Genomic DNA, 21,328 nt, shown 5'->3' with positions numbered 1-21,328 from the left:
TGCCATCGCCGCTCCCCACCGCATCGTCTACAGGATAACAAGATGCCATCGCCGCTCCCCACCGCATCATCTACAGGATAACAAGAGGCCACCGCCACTCCTCACCGCATCGTCTACAGGATAACAAGATGCCATCGCCGCTCCCCACCGCATCATCTACAGGATAACAAGATGCCATCGCCGCTCCCCACCGCATCATCTACAGGATAACAAGACGCCACCGCATCATCTACAGGATAACAAGACACCATCGCCGCTCCCCACCGCATCATCTGCAGGATAACAAGACACCATCGCCGCTCCCCACCGCACCATCTACAGGATAACAAGAGGCCACCGCCGCTCCCCACCGCATCGTCTACAGGATAACAAGATGCCATCGCCGCTCCCCACCGCATCATCTACAGGATAACAAGATGCCATCGCCGCTCTCCACCGCATCATATACAGGATAACAAGACGCCACCGCATCATATACAGGATAACAAGACGCCACGGCATCATCTACAGGATAACAAGACACCATCGCCGCTCCCCACCGCATCATCTACAGGATAACAAGACACCATCGCCGCTCCCCACCGCATCATCTACAGGATAACAAGAGGCCACCGCCGCTCCCCACCGCATCGTCTACAGGATAACAAGATGCCATCGCCGCTCCCCACCGCATCGTCTACAGGATAACAAGATGCCATCGCCGCTCCCCACCGCATCGTCTACAGGATAACAAGACGCCATCGCCGCTCCCCACCGCATCATCTACAGGATAACAAGATGCCATCGCCGCTCCCCACCGCATCATCTACAGGATAACAAGACGCCACGGCATCATCTACAGGATAACAAGACACCATCGCCGCTCCCCACCGCATAGTCTACAGGATAACAAGACGCCATCGCCGCTCCCCACCGCATCATCTACAGGATAACAAGATGCCATCGCTGCTCCCCACCGCATCATCTACAGGATAACAAGACGCCACCGCATCATCTACAGGATAACAAGACACCATCGCCGCTCCCCACCGCATCATCTACAGGATAACAAGACGCCACCGCATCATCTACAGGATAACAAGAGGCCACCGCCGCTCCCCACCGCATCATCTACAGGATAACAAGAGGCCACCGCCGCTCCCCAACGCATCATCTACAGGATAACAAGACACCACTGCCGCTCCCCGCTGCATCATCTACAGGATAACAAGACGCCACCGCCGCACCCTGCCGCATCGTCTACAGGATAACAAGACGCCACCGCCGAATCGTCTACAGGATAACATGACACCACCGCCACTCCCCACCGCATCATCTACAGGATAACAAGACGCCACCGCATCATCTACAGGATAACAAGAGGCCACCGCCGCTCCCCAACGCATTATCTACAGGATAACAAGACGCCACCACCGCTCCCCACCGCATCATCTACAGGATAACAGGATAGGGTCGTGGATGGGTGTTCCAGCATGACAATGACCCAAAACACACGGCCAAGGCAACAAAGGAGCGGCTCAAGAAGAAGCACATTAAGGTCCTGGAGTGGCCTAGCCAGTCTCCAGACCTTCATCCGATGGAAAATCTGTGGAGGGAGCTGAAAGTTCGAGTTGCCAAACGTCAGCCACCAAACCTTAATGACTTGGAGAGGAACTGCCAAGAGGAGTGGGCCAAAATCCCTCCTGAGATGTGTGCGAACCTGGGGGCCAACTCCAGGAAACGTCTGACCTCTGTGATTGACAACAAGGGATTTGCCACCAAGTACTAAGTCATGTTTTGTGAATGGGATCAAATCCTTCTTTCCCTCATGAACATGCAGATCAGTCATCATTTGTTAGACGCATTTCTGCTGAATTTGTTGTTGTATTCTGTCTCTCAGTGTTACACCGAACATTCGATTGTTAGACCGATCATTCCTTTGTGAGGGGCGAACATTCAACATCAGCAGGGGAGCAAATACGCATTTCCTTCACTGTGTGTATATATATATATATATATATTTTTTTTTTTATTATTATTATTTACTTATTTATTTAAATTATTATTATGGGTATTTATATAATGCCCACAATGTATGCAGTGCTTTACATTCTATTGTACATTCTCATCAATCTCTGCCCTCGAGGAGCTTACAATAAAAGGTCCCTATCCCACATACATGTGCACACTAGGACCAGTGGAGCCCTGGTTCACACTGGTGCGACTTGTCATGCGATTTGATAATTGTGGGACTCTATTGTTGGCAATGGAAGTGTTCAAAACGCTGCGACTCCAACTCCAGAGTTGCACCAATTCTGGAAGTAGTTCCTGCACTATTTTTTGCGTTTCCAGGTGCGACTTTCATAGACCGCTGTGCATGAGGTCGCAGAGATGTCTAACAAGTCCCACCTGAAGTTGCATTGACCTGCGACTTTGAAATTGCGCAACTTCAAGTGAAAACAGTGACACAGTGTGAACCAGGGCTTAGACAGGAGCCAGTTACCCTACAAACGTGTCTTTGAAGTGTGGGAGGAAACCGGGGTACTGGGAGGAAACCAAGCCAAGCACAGGGAGAACATGCAAACTCCATGCAGATAGTGTCCTAACTGGGAGTCAAATCGGGGGATCCATTACTGCAAAGCAGAAGATCCAAGTCGTTAAGCCATTGTGCTGCCCTCCTTTATGCTGGTACCATTGTCACTCAGGCCTCAAGTTATAGAATTGGTCTCTAGGCGGATTCAGAGCGAAGGGACAGGTTCCCCTCCATTCTGTTCCCCCATCACAGCCGAGGGACCTAACCCTGCTTAGGATCCGTATCACTCTATGTCAGAGCTTACACAAGGACTTCCTCCCTTCCATCACATGACCATGCTTGGGAATGGCTATTGGCTGGTCAGCCCTGAGCTGCACCCTAGTAGGCAGAGGAGATGGTCACATGCTCTCCCATACCCAGCAGTACCAGGGAGCTTTGGGAAAAACCTGAATGGGCAAAAGGACAGGTTCTCTTTAAGTTGAGCATCTGAGAATTCAGTTCTAAAGCAGCATTTCACACCTCCCAACCCTTCCCCAACACCTTCCACCATGTATTGACATTAACAGTACATCACCTCGCACAATTGTGCTGAATCAAACAGCAGGATGAAAAATATAAATATAAAAGGATACAAAGTGATGATATGTTTGCTGTACCTGAAGGACCCAGAGAGATCCAAAGTGATGAGAAGATTACACAAGGTGCTGCACTTATTCATCTGCAGACTATAAATATACATACACACTATATTGCCAAAAGTATTGGCCCCGCCCTCCCAATCATGTGATTCAGGTGGTCCAATCCCCTCCATGGACACAGGTATGCCCCTAGGCATGCAGACTGCTTCTACAAACATTGGTGAAAGAATGGGTCGCTCTCAGGAGCTCAGTGACTCCAAGCGTGGTCCCGTGATAGGTGGCCACCTGGGCAATAAGTCCATCCGTGACATTTCCTGGCTACTAAATATTCCACGCTCAACTGTTAGTGGGATTATAACAAAGTGGAAGCCACTGGGAACAACAGCCACTCAGCCACCAAGTGGTAGGCCACGTCACATGACAGGGCGGGGTCAGCGCATGCTGAAGCGCACAGTGCGCAGAAGTCACCAACTGTCTGCAAAGTCAATAGCTAAAGACCTCCAAACTTGGTGTGGCCTTCAGATGAGCCCAACAACAGTGCATAGAGAGCTTCATGGAATGGGTTTCCATGGCCGAGCAGCTGCATCCAAGCCTTCCATCACCAAGTGCAATGCAAAGCGTCAGATGCCGTGGTGTAAAGCACGCCGCCACTGGACTCTAGAGCAGAAGAGATGTGTTCTCTGGAGGGACAAATCATGCTTCTCTGTCTGGCAATCCGATGGACGTGTCTGGGTTTGGTGGTTGCCAGGAGAACGGTACTTGCCTGACTGCATTGTGCCAAGTGTAAAGTTTGCTGGAGGGGGGATTATGGTGGGAGGTTGTTTTTCAGGGGTTGGGCTTGGCCCCCTAGTTCCAGTAAAGGGAGCTCTTAATTTGTCAGCATACCAAGATATTTTGAACAATTTCATGCCCCCAACTTTGTGGGAAGAGTTTGGGGATGGCCCCTTCCTGTTCCAACATGACTGCACACCAGTGCACAAAGCAAGGTCCATAAAGACATGGAGGAGCCAGTTTGGGGTGGAGGAACTTGACTGTCCTGCACAGAGTCCTGACCTCAACCCCATAGAACACCTTTGGGATGAATTAGAGCGGAGACTGTGAGCCAGGCCTCCTCCCCCGACATCAGTGCCTGACCTGACAAATGTGCTTCTGGAAGAATGGTCCAACCTTCCCATAGACACCCTCCTAAACCTTGTGGACGGCCTTCCCAGAAGAGTTGAAGCTGTTATAGCTGCAAAGGGCGGGGCCAACTCAATATTGAACCCTACGGACTAAGACTGGGGGGCCATTAAAGGTCATGTGCGTGGAAAGGGCGGGGCCAACTCAATATTGAACCCTACGGACTAAGACTGGGGGGCCATTAAAGGTCATGTGCATGGAAAGGGCGGGGCCAACTCAATATTGAACCCTACGGACTAAGACTGGGGGGCCATTAAAGGTCATGTGCGTGGAAAGGGCGGGGCCAACTCAATATTGAACCCTACGGACTAAGACTAGGGGGACATTAAAGGTCATGCGCGTGGAAAGGGTGGGGCCAACTCAATATTGAATCCTACGGACTAAGACTGGGGGGCCATTAAAGTTCATGTGCGTGGAAAGGCTGGCAGCCCAATACTTGGGGCAATATAATGTATAAAACTTATATAAATAAAACACCCAACAGAATTCCCACCCACCTCTATGTGTATATATCAGGGCAGAGAAAAGCATACGTAGTCCATCTCTACAATACATGCACACTTCCCCAGGTATGTCCTGTCATGAGCGGACAACGCACAGCATTTCTGTGGACAGAGTGGTGTCAGCCCTGCCCCGCTGTCTTCTGATAAACTGCTCCAACCCTCTCAGATCTTTACACCATAAAGGCCAATCATTCTGTGGCCCCAGGATAAGAACTAGGAGGACTAACTAGACTCCTTGAGATAACACAAGAGGTGTGCGCAGGACACAACGTTGACATGATCACAGCTTTTTCTTTTTTTCTTTTTCACTTAACAGATATAATAGACTTTCAATGGGATATCTAAGCAACACGGTGCGTTTTTGCTTCAACAGACTTCAATAGCTGAAGAAACGCATGTTGTGCTTTTTTTCTTTGATGCATTTCTGAAGCTTTTTTCTTTTTTTTTGACTATGGACTTTGATGCAACTTTGGATGGGTGCAACTTTTTTTTTTTGCCAATAAGAAAGTATTATCAGCAGCCATGTGCATTCCTTGCAGCAGGGTAGGCAACCTCGGCACTCCAGCTGCTGTGAATCAAAACAGACAGACACAGCAGAGGCAGGGGCCAGATGAGGATTGTAGTTTCAGCAACGCAGCTTCGGTCAGTATTCGACACTTCTGGGAGTGTCAAATACTCAGTAGAGGCAGGGGCTAGATGAGGATTGTACTTTCAGCACTGCAGCCTCGGTCAGTATTTGACACTTCTGGGAGTGTCAAATACTCAGAGGCAGGGGCCAGATGAGGATTGTAGTTTCAGCAACGCAGCTTCGGTCAGTATTTGACACTTCTGGGAGTGTCAAATACTCAGTAGAGGCAGGGGCCAGATGAGGCTTGTAGTTTCAGCACCGCTAGCGTGCCAAGGTTGCCTACCCCCGGCCTTACAGGTACCTGATGTTCAGATTCTTCAGAGACCTGTCTCTTAGGCTACTTTCACACTGATTCACCACAAAAGCACAGCAAAAACGCATTTACATTTTTGCCGCATTTATACTGTGTTTTCTGAGTGTTTTTAAAGGACACGTGACTTAAAAACTTCACCAAAAACGCTTTTCAGTGGTGTTCTCCATTGATTTGAATAGGAAGAAGCGTTTTTGGGGGCGTTTTTTCCTTTACCTGAACGAACACGCTCCAAAGATGCTGCACGCACGAGTTTTTACACCGCAATGGAAGAGCATTTTTCTTGAGCTTTTTTTTTTTTTTAAATGCAAAAGCGCTGCAAAAGCCTCTCAGCGTGAAAGTAGCCTTAGTCGCACCGCTGCGATTTAAAACTGTGCGATTTGCGTGCAATTTCTGAAAGACTTTATTTTGGCTTAAGATTTTCAACAATTTCTTGCGATTTGCAGTGCGATTTCAATTCTTACATAGTTACATAGTAATACAGGCCATAGACTGGTCAAAAATCGGCCGATTTAGAAAAAAAAAAAAAAATGAAAAATTGGTCGTTCAATAGGCTGACGTCACCACCAAAGGTAAAAGAAAAATAAAAGAAAAAAATATCGGCCGATTTTCGTCCCGTCTACGGCCGGCATTTTCACTTCTGTCTCTTGCAGAGAGCTCCGCTATTATATTTTATATGAAGAGTCTTGTGGTTGTAACAAATGTATCTATTTGTATCCATTTCAGATACAGATGTTTTTATTCGGATACAAATAGATACATTGTTGCAACCACAAGACTCTTCATATAAAATATAATAGCAGACTGGAATTCTTCTTTTTCTTCTTCTTGCAGGTCACGGCTCATGCGCAGTTTTTTTTATCGGTAAAAAGATCGGCCGATTTGCCGATCGGCAAAATTGGCCGATTTCTTTCCAACTTCACCGATAAAAAAAATGTGCCAAAATCCTGCAAAAATGGCCGACCGATTAACCCATTAACGGTGCAAAAATCGGCCAGTTTTTTTTTGGCTGAAAAATCGCCCGATTTTCGACCTGTCTATGGCCGGCATTAGTCTGGCTGAAAAAAGACAAAAGTGCATCCAATTCAACCATAGAAAACAAAAGAAAAAAAGTTATAATCCTACACCCACATTCTATTCTATGTCTGTGAAATCGCAACAAAACTGCAGAAAAAAAGTCACGCAAGAACTACTTCAGAAATCGCGCCGCAGCAAATCGCACGTTAAGGCGCTGACATTGCGATTTTAGGTGCGATTTCAATTGCCAAATCACACCGGTATGACTGGGAACTTAAGATGGGAGAGAAAGAGAGAAATAAAAAAAAAAATGAAATAAAATCCAAATATCCAGATCACGTGTATTCTGCGTTTATTCCATATCCCGTGTACTCCGCGCTAATTCGGTCAAGTGTAGATGAATCACAGCGGGAAGTCTCGGGCGCTTTCTCCAGAGTGTAAAATCGCAGCGACCGCCGGGACAAAAGGCGGCTTTGTAAGAACATACAGTTACTGTTCGGCCGGACCACTTCATGGAAGGCAAGAAAACCTCAAGGATATAATTAGCGCGCGTCCTGAGAGCGGCGTAGGTCTCCGTGCCATATAATGCGCTGTGTGCGCCGGACTGAGCCCCTAGTCCTCGGCTTTATAATCAAGCTCACCGCCCGGAAGATCGACGTTAAACAGGGGCTAGGAGAGCGTTTACAGAACGAGCGAAAATCAGAATAATGAGTAGTATTACCACCCCCCCATCCCCTCCTCCGCCCCGCGGCGTCGAGATGAGAGAAAGCAATACAATGGCTCTCTGCGATGCTAATGCTCAGCCTTATTACTCCCGCTGTACCGGAGCTGAATATGACGAGTCGCTGGACATCAATCTGGACGTGGGCCGCAATACGTCCGCCCACAGACCGCACACAAAGCACACAGAGAGGATCTGTCATATACAAAGTCTGCTCAAAGCCTTGGAGATACAAAAAGGAAAAAACAAAACAACTGCAGCCGTTTACAGCATCTTTAAGGGCCGGTTCTCACGACATGCATTTCAGTTGCTTTTTTTCTGCATCCAAAACGCACAGAAAGTAGGTGATATGGCGGTCATTGTCATAGTTCACATCAGTGCTGCACTACTGGTGCGTTCCGGGTGTAGAAAAAAAAAAGTAGAACAGGCTGCATTTTTTCTGCACAGAATTGTACTGGAATGCGGTAAAACGCATCAAAAACGCACCGAACCGCACGTCACTATTTAAATTGAAGAAAAAGAGAGGGGAACAAATAAACTGGATGCATCCAAAACGCACAGAAAGTAGGTGATATGGTGGTTAATGCCATCGTTCACATCAGCGCTTGCAGTACCGGTGCGTTCCGGGTGTAGAAAAAAAAAAGTAGAACAGGCTGCATTTTTTTTCTGCACAGAACTGTACTGGAACGCGGTAAAACGCATCAAAAACGTACCAAACCGCACATGTCCCTATTTTAATTGAAGAAAAAGAGAGGGGGGGAAAATGAACTGGAATGCATTAAAAAAACGCGCTGGAAAACATAAAAATGCATCAAAATCGCACCGGAACGCATAAAAAACATGCATGCAAAAATGCATCCGGAACGCATCTGGACTGCATTTCTAAAGTGTGAACCGGCCCTGACCATTGGTTCACACCAGATGCAGTCCTGGGTGTTTATTTCTGCATCAAAAATGCATGCACTGTGTTTTCTATGTATTCCAATGATCCTAGTTCACACCAGTGCAGGCAGTTCCAGACAGTTTCCGACGCAGGAAAAAAAAAAAAGTAGAACAGGCGGCATTTTTTCTGCACAGAACTGTACTAGAAAGCAGTAAAACGCATAAAAATGCACCGAACAGCAACAAAAACACACTAGAACGCACACGTCCCTATTTAAATTGAAAAAAAAAAAAGAGAGGGGGGAAAAAATGAACTGGAATGCATAAAAAACGCACTGGAACGTGTCAAAAATGCATTAAAAACTCACCAGAACGCGTCAAAAACGCACATGCAAAAAGGCATCCACAGTGTTGTCCATGTATTCCAATGACCCTAGTTCACACCAGTGCAGTCAGTTCCAGACCGTTTCTGATGCCGAAAAAAAAAAAAAAAGTAGAACAGGCGGCATTTTTTTCTGCACAGAACTGTACTGGAAAGTGGCAAAACGAATAAAAAAACGCACCAAAACACACAGTGGAACGCATATGTCCCTATTCAAATTTTAGAAAAAGGGGGGAAAAATGAACTGGAATGCATAAAAAAAAAAAATACGCACTGGAACACATCAAAAATGCAACAAAAACGCACCAGAACACGTCAAAAACGCGCATGCAAAAACGCATCCGCAACACATCTGGACCAGAACCAGCCCTTACCGTTCACACCAGATGCAGTCCAGGGTGTTTATTTCTGCATCAAAAATGCATGCACAGTGTTTTCCATGTATTCCAATGACCCTCGTTCACACCAGTGCAGGCAGTTCCAGACAGTTTCTGATGAAGAAAAAAAAAAAGTACAACAGGTTGCATTTTTTCTGCACAGAACTGTACTGGAAAGCAGTAAAACGCATAAAAATGCACCAAACTGCACCAAAAACAAACTAGAATGCACATGTCCCTATTTAAATTGAAAAAAAAGAGGGGGAAAAATGAACTGGAATGCATAAAAAACGCACTGGAACGTGTCAAAAATGCATCAAAAGCTCACCAGAACGCGTCAAAAACGCACATGCAAAAAGGCATCCACAGTGTTGTCCATGTATTCCAATGACCCTAGTTCACACCAGTGCAGGCAGTTCCAGACAGTTTCTGATGCCGAAAAAAAAAAAGAAAAGAAAAAAAAGTAGAATAGGCGGCATTTTTTTCTGCACAGAACTGTACTGAAAAGTGGTAAAATGCATAGAAAACGCACCGGAACGCACCAAAAACACACTGTAACACACATGTCCCTATTTAAATTGAAGACCAGTGCAGGCAGTTCCAGTCAGTTTTCGATGTAGAAAAGAAAAAAAAAAAAAAGAACAGGCTGCATTTTTTCTGCACAGAACTGTACTGGAAAGTGACAAAACAAATAAAAAAAAACGCCCCAAAAACACACTGGAACGCACATGTCCCTATTCAAATTTTAGAAAAAGAGGGGGGGAAAATGAACTGGAATGCATAAAAATAACGCACTGGAACGCATCAAAAACGCACCGCAACGAGTCAAAAACGCGCATGCAAAAACGCATCCGGTACACATCTGGACTGCGTTTCTAAAGTGTGAATCGGCCCTAACTGTTCACACCAGATGCAGTCCAGTGCGTTTTTTTCTGCATCAAAAATGCATGCACAGTGTTTTCCATGTATTCCAATGACCCTCGTTCACACAAGTGCAGTCACTTCCAGATACAGAAGAAAAAAATTAGAACACGCTGCATTTTTTCTACACGGAACTGTACTGGAGCATCGCAAAACGCATCAAAAACCAGAACAGAGTGTGGTGTGACCTGAAAGCAAAATCGTATCCAGAATGCATCCAGAGTGCGTTTTTGTGGTGTGAACCGGCCCTTAGGACTCATGTACACTGGGCTTCACCACCTCAGTACTGGGCACTTTCACCCCCTTTGTGCTTTCAACAGTGTGGTGAAGGCCCTGCTCTGTTCCCCTGCGGACAAAGCCGGCTCCATAAAGACATGAGGAGGAGTTTGGTGTGGAGAAACTCAAGTGGCCTCAACAGAGCCCTGACCTCAACCCCACTGAACTCCTCTTGGATAAATTGCAATGTTGAAATGAATTGCAGCGTTACTTGAATGCTACAGCATACATTGTTGACAATTGTGTGCATCCAACCTTCTAGAAAGAGTTTGGTGAAGACCCTTTTCTGTGGCCAGCTCCATAATGACATGGCTTGATGGGTTTTGGCATGGAGGAACCTCAGTGGTCTGAACAGAGCCCTGACCTCAGCCCTACTGAACATCTATGGGATGATTTGGAACATTGAAATGAACTGGAACAAAAAGCTCTACTTTAATACTACAGCATACAAAGATTTTAGACAATTAGGTCCAATCTTTTGGGCAAGACTTTTTTCCAGAATGACTGTACCCTGTGTATAAAGCCATCTCTAAAAAAAAAATATTTTAGGAGTTTGGCATGGAGGACCCTGAGTGGTATGAACAGAGCCCTGACCTCAACCCTACTGAACACATTTGGGATGAATTGGAACGTTGACATGAACCGGAAACTATAGCTCTGCTTTAATACGACAGCATGCAAAGACATTTAAGACAAATGTGCACATCCAAGCTTTGGGGCAGAACCCTTTCTGTTCCAGCAGGACTATGTCGCTTTGTACAAAACCAGCTACATAAAGACATAGTGATGGGATGAATTGGAACAAGCGAGTTCTTCTCAATCAACATCTCCATAAAAAAATGGCTTGAGGAGTTTGGGCAGAGGAACTCTAGGGGTCTAAACACAGTCCCACCCTCAACCCTACTGAGCATTTTTGGGATTAATTGGAACAAGCCAGTTCTTCTCAACCAACAGCTCCATAAAAACATGACTTGAGGAGTTTTGGTGAAGAAACCCAAGTGGTCTGAGTAGAGCCCAACCTCAACCCTACTGAACACCTTTGGGATGAATTGGAACAAGCTAGTTCTTCTCAACGAACATCTCCAAAAAGACATGGTTTGATGAGTTTGGGTGGAGGAACTCTAGTGGTCTGAACTTTAACCCTACTGAGCATCTTTGGGATGAATTGGAACAAGCCAATTCTTCTCAATCAACATCTCCATAAAAACATGACTTGAGGAGTTTTGGTGAAGGAACCAGAATGTTCTGAGCAGAGCCCCAACCTCAACCCTACTGAACATATGTGGGATAAATTGGAATAAGCCAGTTCTTCTCAACCAACATCTCCATAAAAACATAGTTTGAGGTGTTTGGATGGAGGAACCTGAGTGGTCTGAACCTCAACCCTAGTAAGCACCTTTGGGATGAACTGGAACAAGCCAGTTCTTCTCAACCAACATCTCCATAAAAGCATGGTTTGAGGAGTTTGGATGGAGTAACCCAAGTGGTCTGAACCTCAACCTTAGTAAGCACCTTTGGGAAGAACCTGATCAAGCAAGTTCTTCTCAACCAACATCTCAATAAAAGCATGGTTTGAGGAGTTTGGATGGAGGAACCTGAGTGGTCTGAACCTCAACCCTAGTAAGCACCTTTGGGATGAACAGGACCAAGCCAGTTTTTCTCAACCAACATCTCCATAAAAACATGGCTTGAGGAGTTTTGGTGAAGGAACCAGAATGGTCTGAGCAGAGCCCCAATCTCAACCCTACGGAGCACCTTTGGGATTAATTGGAACAAGGCAGTTCTTCTCAACCAACATCTCCATAAAAACATGGCTTGAGGAGTTTTGGTGAAGGAACCCAAGTTGTCTGAGCAGAGCCTCAACCCTACTGAACACCTTTTGGGAAGAATTGGAACACTGACTGCAAGCCAGGTCTTCTTCAACCCACATGCTCATTTGCCTTTTTCAGAGCAGTGGCCACCAGTCTTTCAGTAGCCAATACTGCCAACTTCAGAATGCCTTTTTCCAAAATGAATGGTGATTTTATATGGGAACACCACACCTCAACTACGAGCCAAGCCAGGTGACCCGCTGTATAAATTTTATCACACGTGGCAGTGTGTAGTAACATGGTCGCCAACGTTTGGGAAGTGGAATGGATGGATTAAAACTGCAGCTCACCCGGCAAATTTTACTGCACCCCAGGCCACCCCACATAACGAGGCAAATGTTAAAGTTTATATGAGATTTAAGAAGCTCGGTTTATACCTTTCGTCATGCGATCTGATGTTTTTACTTCCCTGCCATTGCGTATTACTTTTATCTCTATGCATTGTTTTATACCAGTCAGAATGAATGACTTTATTCCAAAAAGAAAACAGAAAACAATGGGCATGATCATAAAAACCAAATACAGGGGCTGGTAGAAGATGAAGGGCACAGAGCGAGCCATCATTCCAGGCGCATAGTCATCAGACTGCCGATAATTGAGCGTGTACCAAAATATTTATCCGTAGAGAAACTGTCACTCGGCTCCACAAAGCCATTCCGCGTCCCTCTCTGAACCGCATCTTACAGAACACGCCAGTAATCACAAATTACTATTACACTTTTGGAGCAAACAAATCAGCTTTAGAGGGTTTAGAAAATGATGAACAATCTGCAGTCCGGGGCTGGCTGGTGGCATTTAACTGTCGATCGTGCGCAGCGGTGCTCCACGCTGCCCCAGGAGTCGCCCCAGTAATATTTAGAGATGAAGGGGTGGGGGGGAAGGGGGGAACGACTGTTCTCTCCAGCCAGGGATTTTAATACACCTTCCCCGCAATAATCTATTTTCTTGTTTCAGGCATTCTAAGATGTAATTACGTGAAAATATTTGGCAGCGAATCTACAGCAAGTCGCCGACGCGTCTTTCGGAGAATCAGTAGAATGAAGAAAAATCGCTTTTTGCTGTATCTGTTTTTTTTTAGGGACCGTGAAGAGTTTAAAGCTGACCTTCTATGACACCTAATCACCTATTAGGCTACATTATTTATTATTTATTTATTTCAGGTACTTATATAACGTCGTCAATTTACGCAGCGCTTTACATATATATTGTACATTCACATCAGTCCCCGCCCCCGAGGAGTGTACAATCTAAGGTCCCTAACTCACATTCATACATACATATACTAGGGACAATTTAGACAGGAACCAATTCACCTACCAGCATGTCTTTGGAGTGTGGGAGGAAACCGGAGTACCCGGAGGAAACCCATGCAGGCACAGGGAGAACATGCAAACTTCAGGCAGGTAGTGCCATGGTTGGGATTCGAACCAACAACCCTAGTACTGCCAGGCGGAAGTGCTAACCATTTAGCCACCGTACATTCACACTCTGTATGCGTCGGGAACTTCTGCAAAATCACGTGATTTCCCGACACACACACAAACGCGCTGCCCTTTAACAGGCACACGGTGGTGCCATTAGTTCTTAACGCTACTCGTGGCACAATTTTGCAAGAGGGTCAGACACTTCTTTTGCACATTTCTAGTACCTAAAAATGTTTTTGGCTGCCCTTCACGCACCGAGCAGAAACACGCACACGCTTCCGCACAACGTAGTGTGAATGGAGCCTTGGTAGGGGTAAAATGTACAAAAAATGAGGGTTAAGAATTTCCTCCCCTCGTATTCTGCCTGTGGCACCAAGGTGGGGATGAGATCCTTCAAGTGAGATCCTGGGGAATACACAGGAAAACACCCTTGCAATGGACTGGAGGGACTTCCAGTGCTTTCCATTTCCCAGGAATATTCGCTGAAGGATGGTGATTATTACTTATATAGCGCCATCAATTTACGCAGAACTTTACATATATATTGTACATTCACATCAGTCCCTCAATCTAAGGTCCCTAACTCACATTCATACATACACCTACTAGGGCCAATTTAGACAGGAGCCAATTAACCTACCAACATGTCTTTGGAGTGTGGGAGGAAACTGGCATACCCGGAGGAAACCCACGAAGACACAGGGAGAATATGCAAACTCCAGGCAGGTGGTGCCGTTGTTGGGATTCCAACCAACGACCCGAGTACTGCCAGGCGGATGTGCTCACCACTTAGCCACTGTGCTGCCCTAGGTCCCGTACAGCGATCTGTGTTCAGCTGTGTCCTCCGGACACAGTGGGCACCGATCGCAGTGCCGCGCACTCCCCGGGAGCGTGCACAGGCAATGGACGTGGGGGGGCGTTTAGAAACCTTTACCAGCATCGGCATCGCTCCTGTCCGGCCGTTTATCGGCATGGGCCGGACGGGAAGAGGTTAAGGGGACTTTTTTCTATGTGTTTGCTATAAAAATAGCTTTTTAATCTGTAAATTTCGATTTTTTTTTTCTTTATTTTCTATTTTATTTGATTTTGGTACCAAAAGATTTTTATTAAATATAGCAAAGAATTATAGAGAGTAAAGTGACTTCCATGGTACAGAATAGTACAATCAACTAGAGGACAAAAAAAAAAAATAATACTACGCACGGGTACGTAAGAAAACAGATACGACCCACACAGGAGCCTAAATGGTTTCCAAAAAGCAGAAGCCTGATAACCCACCAACTAGGACATAAAAAGATGCCAAACAAAGACCAGAAGTACCATGAAATCTGCAATAAACAATCTTTGTAGAGTCAGAAGGCTTATGTGTCCAAACATCACCTATCCATGTCACACCGATGGTTCACCTCCGGTAAAAAAAAAAAAAAAAAAAAAAAAAAGGGAAAGAGGAAAACAACTACAAAAAAAAAAAAAAAAAAAAAAAAAAAAAAAGAAGAGGGATGGCGGTGACCACTACCATAGACTTACTTTTGGAAAAAATAAGAAGGATATGGAGGCATAACGGACATCAGTAGCAAATGCTGACCTCCAGGTCTTAGATAAATAAACCATTCGAAAGGGAAGGTAGGAAAAAAGTAAAGTGAAGTCCAGAGAGCATGGAGAGGCCAGGGAAAGAAGACCTCTCATCTCCGGGAGAAACCGGAGAAAAAAAAAAAAAAAAAAAAAAAAAGAGTAAAAAGGCAAGAAGTTCACCTGTGAGGAGCGAAAAAAGAAGTCCAGAGAGCATGGAGAGGCCAGGGAAAGAAGACCTCTCATCTCCGGGAGAAACCGGAGAAAAAAAAAAAAAAAAGAGTAAAAAGGCAAGAAGTTCACCTGTGAGGAGCGAAAAAAGACGTCACCCCCTGGAAAAGGAGGAGCATTTCTCTTCATATTAGAGATTAGTTTTGTGGTAAAGCGTGAGATCGGACAATAGTCCACCCAGGGCTACATTTGAATATTTTCAAGCCTCATGCACACTGGATGTTATAAAAACGCAATAAAAAAGTGAGCTTTTTTTTAAAGCTTTTTTGCATTAGCTTTTTTTAGCAGTTATACTCCCACAAAAATCTTCACGCTCAAAAAAGCTCATAAACACCGGATAGCTGCATTGTTTAGCATTTTTCAGCTTTTATCAGCTTTAGAGTATTTTTTACAGCTAAAAAACTCCTCTTGAAACCCACTAGTCCTGGGTTTTTTCTCTAGTCAGAAAACACTCCTGCCGAAAAACGCTGATTAAAGCCTGTGTGTGCATGAACACCTAGGATAACATGCTGGGGGAGTATACCGGCTGTAGAAAAAAAAATGCCAGAAGCCAAAAACAGCCGCTGTAAAAACATCCTGTGTGTATGAGGAATTATGAAAGTATTTGGTAGTGAGTTGCCTTTAAATTCCCATTAGGAGTACAATTGTTTTTTGATCTATAGTTCGCAAAAAGTTGTTTTTTTTTTTTTTTTTTGCAGTGTCCTTGTTCGGTAGATTTCCCCCTGGTCTCTTTCAGCCCAGGAAGTGATGGAAACTTTCCCAAAAGACAAAAAATTGCCATTTGGCTGGAGTCAGACACAACACGGGTGTTCAGTATGGGGGGGGGGGGGAAATAAGTAGCACAGAGCGAGTCCTCCCATGCCGCTGGTCACATGACCCAACAATCCACCAACGGCCCGCACACCGCATCCACACACACCAACTGCAAACTGTCACACATCCACCGGCACAACAAGACTTCAAAAGTACAACAAATGAATACATTGATTCAACTCCTACCTCGTTAATCTGTACCCGCACTTTATTAATGGCCCGAAGCCAGCGAGCCCTGGCCGGGGAGAACGGAGGAGGTCCTACATCTTCCGGATAGCTGTAGGGACAAAAGATAAAAATGTAATGCTGACAATCAATCATTTAAAAAAAATAAATAAACATGACTTTTTCATGTTCACTAGCCACACCCTATAGGTGAGTGGCCATAGCAAAAGATTTTTGGCTGCCATGCCACATTGAGTTTGCTGAGACTGCAGAGTGGAAGTCCAGCCCAAAAAAAAAGGCAAGTCAGGAGATTTCCCCCATAGTACTTTTTCCTGCCACTAGATGTCTTCAGTCTGAGCCCCACTCTCAATCCAGCGATGTGCATGAGAGCCTCGGCTGTCCCGGGACACCCTCTCCTCATTGGCTGAGAAAGCAGCGAGAGACATTGTCAATCACAGCTAGTGAGCTAATGAAGAGAGGGCAGGATGCGGGGCCGAGCCGCAGCTCTGTCTTATGGACACTCAGAGAAGGGCTCGGGAGTGGGCATTGCCCAGTACTCCCATAGCAAGCGGATTGCTATTTGGTCAAGGGGGAGGAGCCAGGAGCAGCGGCTCGGGGCCCAAGAAGAAGAAGATAGAGGCTGCTCTGTGCAAAACCACTGCATAGAGCTGGTAAGTAGACATGTTTGTTTGGTTTTTTTTTTTTTTTCTGTCTTCTGCTGCTTCTAAGACTGAGAACTGAGCGATCAAAGACCACTGATTGCTCAGTTCTTGGTCTTCAGTGAGTAGAGAGTCGCTCTCTGTTCTGCCCCTCCAGTACCAGGCTGTGAAGAGGGCAGGAGCGGCTGGCTTAGTCTATCAGCGGCTCGCTAAGAGGCTGAGCCAGCTACCGGTCAAGACATTTAGGTGGATCCCAATGTTAAGTCAGGGTCTTTCCAGAGCTTGGACCACTATTGGTTGACAACGGGTCACAGGAGGGCAGAATAAACTGCACTCCTGTGATCTATAGGCAATTTAGGGCCATAGAAGCCTTGGCTATACTTCTTCGTTAAATAACCATTTAGGATGGATTGACCCTTCAACACTTTCACTGTTGCTAATGTATTTATTACACCGGCAGCATCACCAGCATGTAAACAAATTCCCAGCCACTATAGCAGCCAGGAGATGGTTTCCATTATTTTTCTGGGCCGCCGACCCTCTGCCTGACCTATCCACCACTTACCTGTCCCTCCTGGGTGCCAGGGGTCATCATGGCGAGTGTCATAATGGAAAGCAACAGGCGATCAATCAACGTTCCATTCACTGACTCCTCCCCTAGCCAACTGGTATGAACCTGGAAATGCTCAGCTCTGAGCACTTCCTAGGTCACAGTAGTCGAACTCCAGCCACCCTAGCTGTGGAAGGAGCAGATCGAGCATAGCCTGTGCTTGAGGTGACATTTGGGGTCTAATGGTGCTCTGATGTCTCCGTAACGAGAACCTGTCATTTTTTCAGCCTCGTGATATCAATAAAGCTAAGTTTAAAAAAGGTTTTAAACAGCAGTATAACCACATACTTTTACCGACTCCTGTCCAATTTTGGATACTGCAGTGTATTGCCGAATAATGGCCACATGCAATTTTGAGTCTAGATATATTTGGTAGGTATTTATGCGACTCAGTCACATCAAAAATTGAGCAATATTGTGTGTTTGCATGCACTAAAACCGCCAGTGTGTTCTTTACTTAAAATATAGATTTGATAAGCAGTAGTGACACTATAGTATAGACCAGGGGTCTACAAACTGTGGCCCGAGGGCCGGATGTGGCCCTTTGTTAGCCCTCATCTGGCCCTTGGAACATTATTCCTGCCAATGATTTGAAGCACCATTTCTGCAATTGACACCAACAATGGGGCACCATTTCTCCCACGGACACCAACAATGGGGCACCATGTCTCCCATTGATGCCAACAATGGGGAACCAGGTCTCCCATTGATACCAACAATGGGGCACCATGTCTCCCATTGATACCAACAATGGGGCACCATGTCTCTCATTGATACCAACAATGGGGCACCATGTATCTCATTGATACCAACAATGGGGCACCATGTCTCTCATTGACACCAACAATGGGGCACCATGTCTCCCATTGATACCAACAATGGGGCACCATGTCTCCCATTGATACCAACAATGGGGCACCATGTCTCCCATTGACACCAACAATGGGGCACCATGTCTCCCATTGACACCAACAATGGGGCACCATGTCTCCCATTGACACCAACAATGGGGCACCATTTCTCCCATTGACACCAACAATGGGGCACCATTTCTCCCATTGACACCAACAATGGGGCACCATTTCTCCCATTGACACCAACAATGGAGCACCATTTCTCTTCCAATGATACAGTACCAATATTTGGGTGCGATTTCTCCTCCACTGATACCATGGATGGGGTACTATTTCTCCTACTAGTACCAATGATGAGGCACTACTCCTAGTGACCACCAACCCTGAGACCATATTATATTATCACTGATGCTGGGCCCAAGACATTTTTTACCTCCACTTGCTAAAATCCGACCCCCCTAAGCTATGTAATTCTTTTTAATATTCAAATCAAACTCATCCATGCATCCATAGCATTTCTGGCCGTGGCCACTTTGAGTAAGGGCAGATGATTCATGTTGCATTTACTCCCTGGAATCCATCTGCCCTTAACTCAGGCATGCGGGAGGGTGTTCTTAACAACGAAAACCCCTCCTCCACTCTTGAAGACTCCTGAGATGTAGAACATAATTTGCTTAGGTATGGAAACCAGGAAGTAACTGGAAAAAAAAATGTGAAAAAAAAAAAAAAAAGCGTGATCTGTCACTTGCTCTGTCCACCACACTATGGTAACACTGCACTGATCTAGTCACAGTATTTGATAAAAAAAAAAAATGTTAAATAGAGAAAAAAAATGTTTAAAAAATTTAAAAACAAATTATTTCAAAAAATATTAAACATATTGTCACCAGTTTATTTCAGGTACTTCTATAGCGCTGTCAGTTTACACAGCGCTTTACATATATATACTGTATTGTACATTCACATCAGTCCCTAACCCTCAAGGGGCATACAATCTAAGGCACATACATACACATACTAGGGCCAGTTTAGACAGGAGCCAATTCACCTACCAGCATGTCTTTGGAGGGTGGGAGGAAACCAGAGTACCCGGAGGAAACCCACACAGGCACAGGGAGAACATGCAAACTCCAGGCAGGTGGTGCCGTGGTTGGAATTCGAACCAGCAACCCGAGTGCTGCCAGGCGGACATGCTAACCATTTACCCACTGTGCTGACCAGTCATTGCCACACCAGTCACAGACGACGCTGCACTGCACTGGAGACAGTATTCCTCCCTCTTAGATTGTAAGCTCCAAGGATCAGGGCCCTCCTAACCCTCTTGTAACTGTATTGTCTCCCTTCATACTGTAAAGTGCTGGGCAAACTGTTGGCGCTATATAAATCCTGTATAATAATAATAATGTAAACAAAAAAGTGAAAACTTTTTTTTTCTTTCCCCTTCATTTTTCAAAAAACTGACAAAAAAATTTGACAAAAAAATTAAAAAAAAATCACTCTTACCAAGTACCTAGGACTGTCTACGTTCCAAAAAGGGGTCTTTTTGGGGATATTTGTACTGTCCTGGCATTTTAAGGCCTCAAAAAATGAGATCAGTACATCAGGATTGATCGACTTTCAGATACATACTGTATGTATACACCATAGTTTGTAGACTCTATAACAGTGGTCTCCAAACTGTGGCCCTTTGATTGCTTTAATCCGGCCCTTGGGGCATTATTTCATCTAGTGGGGCATAATTCCTTCCACTAACACCAATGATGGGGCATCATTTCTCCCAGTGACACCAAAGAAGGGCCATGGTTCTTCCCACTGGCATGGAGACCTTCTCTACTCCCAATGTTCCCAGTCCAGCCCAACTAAAATCTGAAGGACAGCGAACTGGCCCTTTATTTAGAAGATTTGGAGACCCTGCTCTATACTTTCACACACACTAATATACTCTTCTTTGGGTTATTATTACCAAAGAAATACATTTTGGCCTAAATTTATGAAGAAATTATTTGCAAACTTTTATAACAGAAAATGTAAAAAAAAAAAAAGCATTTTTTGGAAAAGCGTTAAAAGCCATTGTAACGGTAAACTCCTCTCGGAAAGCAAATAACACGCGTCAAATATTTCTACTGATTTAATATTTGGTCTCGGAGTTCTGTTTCACCAGCTCCTGCCATGATCTGTATACAAAGGGATGCGTACTTCCAACAAAAGCCTGAACTTCCTCTCTAGACATCGTTCTCGGGTTCCTTCCTCTCACTTATTAAATTAGATAAAGAGAAATAAAATGAAAAGCAGAAAACCACAGAGCAGATAAAGCTCGGCGGTGCGTCTCTGCGCCAAATCCCAACACACGTCCACAGTGCCACTGGCCGGCGGGTAGGAGGGCCGCTCGGGAGAAGTGTGTGTGAAAACACTGGAACAAATTCTTTTTAATAACTTCACAGTGTATGGCGTGCGTGTGCGGCTCGGTCTAGGAGCGCGAAGAATAATGCGGAATAAAGCCTCCTCTCTTGGCATCCATTAGAAGTATTAGAAGCGTGATGCACAGAACAATCTTGAAGTAAGAAGCTTTCATCTTCTCCAAATACACCCAGAATATCGGTGAAAGAGGGGGAGGGGGGTGTTTTTAAAGGGAATGTGAAGACTTGATTGGAATACCAAATGGCTGAAACATGTGTCTGTATTCAAAGCAGTTCAGGTTTTGTAGCGGAGGGACTGTATGAGGGTATGAAGGTAGTGAGCGAAGCCAACAAAAGCAAAAATATACCATGAAATGCCAAGTTTATTGT

General features: G+C 45.2%; 1 protein-coding gene across 1 annotated transcript in view; it reads right to left on the bottom strand.

Moving 5' to 3' along the window:
- Positions 1-917: 917 nt before the first annotated feature.
- LOC149436248 (uncharacterized) overlaps positions 918-21,328 on the bottom strand; it is a 285,326-nt gene continuing 264,915 nt past the window's right edge. The window contains 2 exon segments of the mRNA XM_089661820.1: positions 918-1,037; positions 16,441-16,531. Coding sequence (XP_089517946.1) covers positions 918-1,037; positions 16,441-16,531 — 211 coding nt within the window.

The sequence above is a fragment of the Staurois parvus genome, unplaced genomic scaffold (genome assembly GCF_062004578.1).
Source record: "Staurois parvus isolate SC_StPar_1 unplaced genomic scaffold, SC_StPar_1.0 ptg001394l, whole genome shotgun sequence".
Lineage (NCBI taxonomy): Eukaryota > Metazoa > Chordata > Amphibia > Anura > Ranidae > Staurois > Staurois parvus.
The sequence above is the reverse complement of the archived record's forward strand: the minus strand, read 5'-3'. Positions and strand labels throughout refer to the sequence as shown.